This window comes from Phyllostomus discolor, chromosome 2, assembly GCF_004126475.2.
Source record: "Phyllostomus discolor isolate MPI-MPIP mPhyDis1 chromosome 2, mPhyDis1.pri.v3, whole genome shotgun sequence".
NCBI classification, from domain to species: domain Eukaryota; kingdom Metazoa; phylum Chordata; class Mammalia; order Chiroptera; family Phyllostomidae; genus Phyllostomus; species Phyllostomus discolor.
This window is the reverse complement of record NC_040904.2, coordinates 126,476,431-126,486,887: the sequence shown is the minus strand read 5'-3', so window position 1 is coordinate 126,486,887 and position 10,457 is coordinate 126,476,431. Positions and strand designations below refer to the sequence as shown.

Here is a 10,457-nt window from a genome sequence, read left to right as displayed (position 1 = left end):
TGCATTTTCGGCCCAGCCCTCATGGCAAGGACACACAGAAGGCCGAGAGTCAGATGGAGCCAGGAATGCTGCAGGGGCAGAGCTCTCAGAGACCCCCCAGAATGTGGAGATGGCACCGAGGCCCATGGGCGCCTCCCAAGCCAGGAGATGCTCACTCACAGCCAAGAGGGAATAGCTGGCAATAATTGGGGCCAGCATCTGAGTCCTTGTCACGATAGCAATGACTTACCCACCTTGTGAAAGTGGGCTGAGGCTTCTAGTTTGTAAGATGGTAGCATGGGTGACCCAAAAGGGGGAAAAATGCCATCAGTTACTTGCACTGCGATAAGATGATGCACATGTAGGTCACCTCCCAGGTTAGAATTTGTATTTTATACCATTTATCAATTGTTGACAACAGAGTTCTGACATGAGAAAGATGAGTTCCATTCTGGGGACTTCTGGTCTATAAATAAGTCAAAACGGCCAGAGAATTTAAGTCAAGGTGAGTTTATTGTCCAAATAGCATTACCTAATTGCATCCAAAACCACTTTCAAATCCATCTTTTAAGCTAGTCAGAATAACACGTTATCATTTCTTAAAATCACTTAACACTGAACAGATAGGTCTTCTTAAAAGGCAGCTGACTATATCATGTCGCCATCATAGCCAATAAAACATTTTTCCAAACTTCCTAAACACCTTTTGTTTATACTGCTCACACTACTTTAGCACTTGCTAGCATCCCGACCAAACAAACACCCACACCTCTTATAGAGTACATTGTGAGAGAATTACATTGACTCGATATGGCATCACACTCGTTTAAAGCAAAAAAAATTATAATAATAATAAAAGAAGTCCAAGACAAGAAACTGTAACTGAGAGAGAGAGAGAGAGAGAGAGAGAGAGAGAGAGAGAGATCTGAGGTACATGGCACAAGGGTAATGAATATAATGGAAAAAAATCCCATGGCCTGGAGATTTGCTGGGGACTTAAGAGCTGGCCAGCAATAATAACTGAAACCCATTAAAAAACAAACAAGCTTTTTTTTTAAGGACAGGCACCTGTCAAAATACATTGGATACTGTAATGGCTACTACAGTCAGTAAGGCACTTTTTTCCCCCAAAGTAGGCTGCAGGCAAAGGAATAAATGATGCAGCCACAGCATGCATGGGTACATTTGCCAATGGCTTCTTGAAACCTGAGCCAAGAATTGGGTCTGATAGCCCAGCCAAGTCTAAGGCAGAGACACACAAATGTAGGAGAAGAGTTCTGAGAAATGTAGCTGAATGGTGTTCGGCTTTAGAATCTAGAATCATGAAAAGCCACACGGCATGAGGAAGTCACAAACATCCTCTTGAGTCTTCCTGCCCTATTTTGAACAAATGGACAAGGGCATGAGCAGCTCTTGAAAACTGCTCCAAGCCCACACAGGTAGAAGCCCGCATTCATTCTATAGCTAGTTTGTCGGCTTAAGAGGACTTTACTGTCTCAGCATTAATTTCCCTTTTAAAGCTATTCTCAGGGTTGGACTGTCTCAAAGATAAACAAGGAGGAATCCTTTTGGCTTACTCAGACTTCCTCCCCATCCCTACCTCCCATTCCCACACTACCAATATCATCTTCTTGAACTAGAAAATCATTATTTACATGATATAAGGTGCAAGTCTATTTCTTCTCCCAGCCCTGCTCCCTTTGGCCCATGGAGAGAAAATTCCCCTGCCCTCTTTGAGAAAAGCCATCCCATCCTACCTAATGTTCTTAACCTGTCAGTCTGAGCTCCCAGGGCAGTGTGGAGGGGCCGTAAAGGGATCAGACTGCAGGGAAGCTACAGCTCCCTCTGGGGGAAGCCCATGCCACTAACGAGGGTGTACAGCATGATGCAGTCACAGTTGCTTCCTCTCCCAGCCTTGTCACTTAAGTCCCTGTGGCCTCTGAGCTATGTGAGCCCCGACCAGGATGGTAAGAGGCAGAACAGAACCTCTTGAACAAAGCATGCGGACTGAGGCAGACCTGGCTGTGAGACTCGGTAAGCTCTTCAGCAGGGTCCTGCAGCAGTTCCAGCACGAAGACTCCTCCAAGAGCAGCCCGTCTCTGAGGAGCCGTCCTCTCGGCACATGGGACACATTCTGCTGTGGGATCTGTCCCGTTTCTACCTACAGGCTTCTTGGCTGTTATGAACCCGCATGGAATTAAATTATGCTTAGCATATATTTTTGGCATACTAGGATTTCCCCCTAGGATTTGGCCAAAATAGGGGAAGGAACAAAATTTGGCAGGCTAGGGGAACAACTTAGCCCCCACTGATGGAAAAAAAACAAAAACACAGCAAAGAGGAAGTAGAGATTTTTTTTTTAAGATAGAAAAAGACCTGAACAGGTCTGGAACCCCTTTAGTGGGAGGTGAAAGAGAAAAATAAAAATCACGAGAACTGAGCTCCTCTGGGACAAAATCTCCTACCAAGGAAACCGAGATCCAAGGAGAGGGTGCCAACCACTTACACACCAGAGTTCGTTCTTTTGTTTAAAGCGGGGAACAGGCAGGAAAAGCCAGACAACCTAGCACCTTCTCCCCCTCCCCCAACCACCCCACGCCTTCTATCACACTAGGCTGAGGACAGGAAGTAGAAATGGCTAGAAGGCCCCAGTGACATCAGGGGCTTCAGGAAAAGTGGAAAGTTGCAGACTGCAGGACAGTCTGTTGGCCTGTTTCCTTCCTTGTCAGATTCTCTCATTTGCTACTTCTTCTGTTTGAGCTTAAGGACTGGTCACTATGGAGTAGGCTTGTACCTCAGTTTGTCTTCAGGCTCCAAGACACCCAAGAACTCTAGAGACCACGTCTTGGACCATTCTGTGGAACTCCTCAGGGACCAGAAGAGTGTCCTGTGCAAACCAGGCTCTTGATAAAAGACTGCCCCCACCACACTCACCTTTCCTCTCCAAAACTTCAGAATTCACCACTCACTACCCCACCAGCAACTCCCTAGAATTTAGGGTTATGCTAACCCACCAAGCCCTGAACCCTTCTAAACATCCCACAAGAGTCTCATTCACCTCTATAAAGAAGCAGCCTTACCACCTCTCTTCAACTACCATCCAGTAATCATTTGGCCTGTTTTGCCAATCATGCCAATTCAATGTGATTTCAACCTAGAAAACATTCAGTGCCACTTAGTACAGGACCTGGCCTTGCACAGCACTGACTGTCCCTGGTGGAGACAGATGGGAGAAGGAATTCCCCACAACATCGCATGCTACAGATTCAGACCTGGAAAAGCCTGTGATTACCATAACCTGGGGATGCCCGCATCATGGAAAGGGGAAGAGAGGGAATGGTCCTTGCAAGCTGAGAGGGCCCTGGCGAGGAAAGCCCTGCTTCAGAAAGAGCTGTAAGATGAGGGTCTCCAAGTGGCCTGTCTCCTGACACCTAAGTGCAAATTATGAATGACTTCCTCGTCCACTGCATGAACATCTGTGCTCAATGTCTGCGGTGGTGGGAGGGGAAATCCCTTAGTTCAGCTGCATTTTTTCCATCGTGATGAGGATACCAGAGTCGAAATGGAAGCCTGGTGACTTTCACTACTGAAAAGGTTCCAGGGTGTGAGACCCTGGGCCAGACCCACCTGCCTCTTGCCTGAGAGGGCGTGCAGCCTCCTCCTGCCTCCTTCTTCCCCCACACTCATGGGCTCCCGAGCAGAAACTGTATGTTTGTGAGGTATTATGAAAACAAAAATGTGAATCATTTTCTTTTGTAGCTATTGATTTTGTCCAGTAAACCTGAGGTAAAGAACACTCTGTCTTTGAAGAATGTGATCAGAGAAGAAAAAAACAAAACCAAAAACCCAAAAGGTAAAAAAAAAAAAAAAAAAAACCAACTGTGAATACGCTACCAGAAGATATACGTATGGAAGGGCTTTTCCAGTACGAAGAACTCATATCTCAACCATCTACTTCAGGACTTTGAATTTAAGCAGTAAAATAATATATTATAAAAATGTTTATAAAATAGCAGCACACTTTGTGAAAAACATTACAGCTAGGTACTGTTAATGTGAATAAGGATGAATGATTTTAGCTTCTTAGCAGCGCAAAAAAAAAGTAATAAAAAAACCGAACACAATAAAATGAAAAATAAGAGACCCTTAGATTTTTCGCCATCTTCAACCCTCATGCTATGAAACAAGGCAGAATCTGTGTATAAAATAATTGTTCAAATAGCCCTGTTCTGATTTTCCTTGTTTAGTTAAAAAAGGCAAATATTTTAACAAATAGCTTCATCACCTGTCAATTATAATTGTGCAAAAAAAAAAAAAGTTGTTGCTCCAACCTCTTTGATAACTGAATGCGTTTAAGAAGTGGAGAGGAAAAAAATTCAAGTACACTGAATACACCTTTGCAATGAAATTAACAAAAAACGGAAAAGGGAACAAAATGCCACACTGATGTTCAGCTTTCTGTCTTTGCACCAGCAACAACTTTTCTTTCCATGTCCAAAGGAGAAGTATCTAGGTGGGAATTAATATCCTTACATGCCATCAGAATAAGAGATCTTTGTTTTTAGGCTTTTCTGAGGAATGTTGTGATGGGAATGTCAGCAGAAAAGGTTGTCTCTTCAGTCCTAGCAGGGAGACCAGAAACATGTACCAGAGAATGTCAGATACCAGACGTGAATAGTACCAGGACTGGGGGTGAGGGAGCGGGGCACCAGAGAAGGGAGGAGTCTATTCAGCATGATTTGCATAAACCATCCCATCTATCTATCCCTCCGGAACAATTTTTCAAAGTGCTTTTCGAATGGAATGGTTTATAACAATGCTAAACTGTGGACCAGACATGCCAATTAGCACCAAAAATTAGTTTTCTCCTAATAAGGGATGCCAAGGTCACATTCTTCAATTCGTTAAGAGTCCATTCCAGATCCCACCCTTCGCCTCCATCTGCCTTGGTTTCATAGGAGTTTTGGGAATGGCCCAGAGCTACATTGACCCCTTTAGACAAAAAATGGTGGTGTGTGCAATGAACCATGTTTGGAAGAAGAAGCAGGATGTCAAAAAACATAAAACCCAGGATCCAATCACCTGTGTCCAACTGGAAAATACACATCTTTTTTAGGTAGCAGCTACTGTAGACAGCAAGAGTTCCTAACTAGAGATCCAGCAATGCTCCTGACTTAGCAATAGGTGGCCGAGACCACAGATGCTTCTCCATCCAAAATGGTTCAGTCACGCTGAGAGACTGCTTTGTCCTCCCTCCCCACCGTATCCCTCCTCATTTCTAATTCCTTCTCGAGTTCATGGCTTTGCAATCTAATCGTGCCATCAATGGCATACGCAGTTCCTTGAAGTTATCCTAAAAGGGGTGTATATGTGCTAGTTTACAACATGAAGAAAAAGTCTCCTCTAATTAGTTCCCATATTGCAGGCATACATTTTCTCTAGCTACTCTGCAGTTTTCTTGTAAGCATTTTACTATTACTTTTAACATAATCAAACAATAACTGTTCGCATACACAAGGGATTCCTTTCTGTTGTACTTCAAATAGGTACCAAATGCTTTTAATTATTCCATTTGTATAGGACCTTTTTCTCTCACTTCTAAAAAACCTTTCAACATGATCTAGGTGGGGGCAGAATTTTTTTTTTAAGTTTCATCCTAAAACATAAAGAACAAAACAACCAGAGAGAAGGAGAGAACAGATTGGAACACATCTCTCCCATGAGGCCCGACTGACATCCTCACAGGTCAATATCCCGCACGTCTGTAGGGGTGCTGGCTTGGTCCAGTTCATCCTCCGACTTGGATCCGTCCCCCTGCTCCTGACGAAACTGCTGCAGGTTGCTGAGCAGCACCACCTCAATCTGCTCCTGGCAGGCTTTGAGGCAATCCTGCAAGGAGAATGGTCCAGACCAAAGAGCTTGTTAGCAACACCAACAGGGCACAGAGCATTTGATGAACATACACACACACACACTCAAGCTTCCCATAATTCTATGCTAGTTTCCCAGTAGAAATGAATGTGAAGTAAAGGAGATGTGCTCTTGAGGTGCCAATAGAACCTCACTACTCCAAGCTCACGCTCCGGCGTCACCTGGGAGTTTGTGAGAAACGCAGAATTTTAGGTGATTCGTATGCACGGGACAACCTGAGAAGCACTGGCTTGGATGATGAGCCACGGATGGGCATGCAGTGCTCAGTGATCTAAGGGCCACAAGATGCTTTCTGCTTGGGGAAATGGGGAGAGGACAGAGGGAAGGGGCCGGCCAGCAGTAGTGCTCTAGTAGTAGACAAACAGCACCTGAGGGTAAGAAGAGAACGAACGGGCTGAGCTGTGCTGACCCTCACATACACTGTGCAACGGCTTAAAAACAAAAATTCTGTTTTTCTGCTTATTTACCATTCCCTTAACTCTCACGAAAATACAATGCAGAATGTTTACAAAATTCTGGACACTTGTACTGTCCAGTTTGGGTATAAGCAAGATATTGCTCTGATATTAGTCTATATTTGGTAGGGAAAATTCCGAGTGTGTCTGCCCCAGGCAGAGGCTTCTGTTAGCTGCCTGATGTGGAATGCAATGGCCAGTCATGGGTGTCATGAGGCAGAGACCAGGGCTCCAACCAGCAAGCACTGGGTCAGCTGAAGGACTTGCCAGTGGTTATGTCCGACCTCTGTCCCCTGCAGGGCTGCTTTTCTGCCCTCTTGCCAGCAGCATATACATATGGAAAGTATATTCAACGGACTCTGCCCAGCCCTTTCCCCAGGCTCATCTAGGCTTCCCATCTGTCCAAGTCCCAGGACAGGTTTCACTGACAGAGGTGACCCTTTGCCAAGCACAAAAGGATTATCTTTATATTCCAAAGATGTAAAATAAAGTTGGAGTTAATTCCTCAGGAACAAAGGTTTCATTTGCCCAAATTTTCCTTTCCTATCTCTTGCCCATTTTCCATTTCAAATTACAGGTTTTTGTGAAAGTTAAGATCAGGAACAACAGCAAACAAGTGCTAAGGGCAAAGATGAAATATCACCCAGAAAGTAAGAAGAATGAAAAGACAGAGGCTGGTGATTCGCTGTCCTCCCACCACACCTGTGGGCAGCGGCTAAGTCACCTAACTTCTCCAAGTTTCCACACTTGTAGAGCAAGGGGAATGAAATGCTCACATCGTAAAGGCTGACTGAAACATTATGTACGAAGTGCTACCTGGCAATTCAATAAATGATCATCTTGATAATGAGTAACAATGCATAATCAGTCCAGAAAGAATTCTTTAGATTTGAAAGAACTCTTCAGATTTCTTTAAAATGAGGTATGCATTAGCATTTGCTCAAGATTGGTGAAGGGGGGGCACTGGGACTGGCACTGCAGACTGAATGTCAAAGCAGACAGACATGACCCAGCCACAGAGGCCCCTGTGCCACCCTGCACAGGCTGAGGAACTGGCAACCGAGAGACCTACTGACCTCTGCCAACTTTCCTGTGGCTTCTGGTCACATCCCCCACCTTGCATAACCCTCTCACAAGTGATGAGGAAGCTGGTGGGCCTCTCGCCAGTGGCTCGGGCCTTTCCCCTGCTCCCCTCCAAGGCCACACAGCAGCGCTGGGCCTGCTAAGCCACTCACCCCCGCTGAGAGGTCTAGGTGGTGAAGGCTAAAGATGTCATGTTTCTAATGGCACTGGCATTTGAGTAGGAGACATTTGAAAACCTTAAAGCCTTCCAATTTTTTAAAAACAGTAATCTAAAAGTGAAAGTTAATGTAGGCGTTAACATATAAGGCAAAACAGGACATGATGAGTCAAAACTAGTCTCCACTGTCCCTTCGGAAGGACCTGCAGAGACGGAAGTGGGTCCGGCTGTTGGTTTTCCTTCTTAAGCTGGGATGGACAGCTTGTGCTCCATTTGAACGCCCTCTGAAGGAGCCGACGTGTTCTTAGGGGCCATGTGGTGGGCATGACATCCGTCTTCAAATGCCAGAATCCTCTCGGTGTGGGGAGACGCTCCCCCAGGAGAAGCGAGAGGCGCAGACTCGACAGCGGTGCCCTCCCTCACTCCCCTGCGTGCCTCGCTGAGCAACACCGGGCCGCAGAACTGAAGCTAACAGCACTGCTCTGCCCCACCCCTCTTTTTTTTTTCTTGCAGAGAAGAATGAATTGAATCCAGGCAGTTACTACATGATGCCCCTTCTACTGTAGAGGTACCTCAGGAGCCACTGAGATTTTGTTTAAGATTTTGTTTTCAGGAGGCAGAGGGAATGAATCAGAACCCTCCCAAACCAGAGACAGTAACTGTGGCTTCCATGGAAGACAAATCCCATCCGAAGCATCCAGCGTGAAACAGTTTTTGTTATCTAAAAGGATGGCAGGATTCTAGCTGACTGAGGGACCGTGTGCGTATGCACGCACATGTATGAATGCCATGTGTACGGACAGACAACAGCTCTGAACCATTAAATTAAAAAAGGAACGTCCGTTAGGTGTCAGCAATGAAATCTCTCTGGAGGGCTTCGCTCGGCATAGCCACTTGGTGAAGACTTCCTGCTGTGCAGTTGCTGTGGAAGACCTGCCTCCCCACAGGACACCTTGTGCCTCCCAGCCAATCCTGTCTGGTTTTCCTGCCTCAAAGGCTCCATCCTGGCCCTGTGGAGAAGTAATCTGGTCCACATACCCCTTACACCAATAACACGACCACGGTGTTGGCCAAACCAGTATCCCTAAGGTCAACGGTCTTCCAAATGGGGAAGACAGGGCTCCAGAGAGCTAAAAAACTTGACTTGGGGCCTTGTAGAGTCTTCCCTTTTGAGTCACCAGCGTTCCTACTTTTCCTGGTATCAGCCTTCTCTTCCAGCAGACTGAGACCTTAAAGGAAAATGCTGGAGAGAACCCTCTAGGGAGGGCTGGGATATTTAGCAGTCAGTCACTTCCACGGGACTTTCAGAGCCACGGGAGCTCAGTACAACACTTGCATCCAGTGTCACATCTATATAAGCTCCTGCCACGAACACGGGCACAGAAGTTTCTGAATACAATGAAAAAAGATTTCATACAAAACATACACTCTCTGCTTTCTTCGCTCCCTTTTTATTCTCAATCTAAATCCTTACTGACTTTGGCCAGCTCTTGATCCTTGACCCTCTTACTTGCAGGGAAAAATAATGACTAGCGTAGTTACCCCTGAAATGGGGGACCCTGAATGCCATTCCCTGGTCTCTCCTAGACTCATCCATGACTGAGCAGGGAGCTCAGCTCTCTGGGGTCTCTGCCTCTGTAGGTTCCAACTCTTCACAATGGCTTGGCCATTATCAGCTCAAGTTTCAGCTGTACAAATCTCTTGCTCTTGGGCAAAAGCCTGTCTTGTGTGAATGGTGTCCCACGTCCTGCTCTCAGATGGTGGAGAGAGATACCAGCATCAGCAGCCTCCCCTCCCTGCAGACAGTGCTCACTCCCTCCCTGAACTTGCAAGGAGCAGGCGGAAGGAGAAATGGTGGTGCTGTTCCAGTCTGCCAACTGCACTCAGCATCCCCTTCCTGCCTGAGGAGCTCCCCATTTCCCAACCGCAGCGCCTGGGACTGCGGTGGGGCAGGCAGTGACCTGGAGGACAGAGGAGCCCCGCCTCCCATCTGTCAGAGCTGCTTATGCTAGGAAGTCAAGGTGAGAGGAGGCAATAGGAGAGGGGCCCAGGTGAAGACCCTGAAGGGGAAAGGAGGCAAAGCTGACAAGAGTGGGATAAAGTATTTCCAAAAGACAGAATTATAAGACAACATACACAGATGATTACAGAATCTGAGACTTTGGGAGTCCAAGGGGCTTTTGGAGATGTGACAGCAAAATGCCCTTATTAAGCTACAAACTGAAGCCTGGCTTGCCCCCCAGTTACTAGTTAAAAGCTAAGGCTGGCCTTAGAGAGGCAAGTCTCCCAGTTTCAGCACTCTTTTCCCTATGTACCTCTTTTTCTTCTCAGCTCCAAGACATGTGGGCCTGAGAATCTCCAAGAAAGGAGGAGACCTAGTCCAAGTGACTGGAAAAAACTTACAGCATTCCCAATGAAGAGATGCTACATGCATGTAAAGTGTAGCGGCTCTGAGACCTCTGCTTTCCATCAGCCTCCGAAAGCACCAGCCATTGTGTTACGATGCCCCAAATTAAGCTGATTAAAAGGAGAGCCATAATGCTCGTCTGTCAGCCTGGACAGGTGGCACTCCACAGCGCTGGAGGTCGGGCAAGCCTCCAACCTCGATGATGATAGGCCCCTCCTTGCCCGAACCCCCGGCCCCGGAGCCCTGACAGCCGTGTTTGTGATCTCCAGCTCGTTACACGGGCCCCTGACTTCCTCTGCTTGCTGGCTCCAGCTCCGCGCCCTGCACCCTCCTCTGCCTCCATGAATGGGCCGACGGAACTCCTACCATTAGCCCTCAGTGTAACTGCATCACTCCATTGTCACCACACACGCACTGCACTCAACAGGGGGACAAAGAGCTGAAT

At 46.6% G+C, this 10,457-nt stretch overlaps 1 protein-coding gene across 1 annotated transcript in view; it reads right to left on the bottom strand.

Annotated features, from left to right (window-relative positions):
- Positions 1-473: 473 nt before the first annotated feature.
- The window catches only part of CCND2 (cyclin D2), a 28,837-nt gene continuing 18,853 nt past the window's right edge, over positions 474-10,457 (bottom strand). Inside the window, exon 5 of the mRNA XM_028533359.2 lies at positions 474-5,868. Within this exon, the coding sequence (XP_028389160.1) occupies positions 5,719-5,868 (150 nt within the window). The 3' untranslated portion in view covers positions 474-5,718. The remainder of the gene's footprint in view (positions 5,869-10,457) is intronic.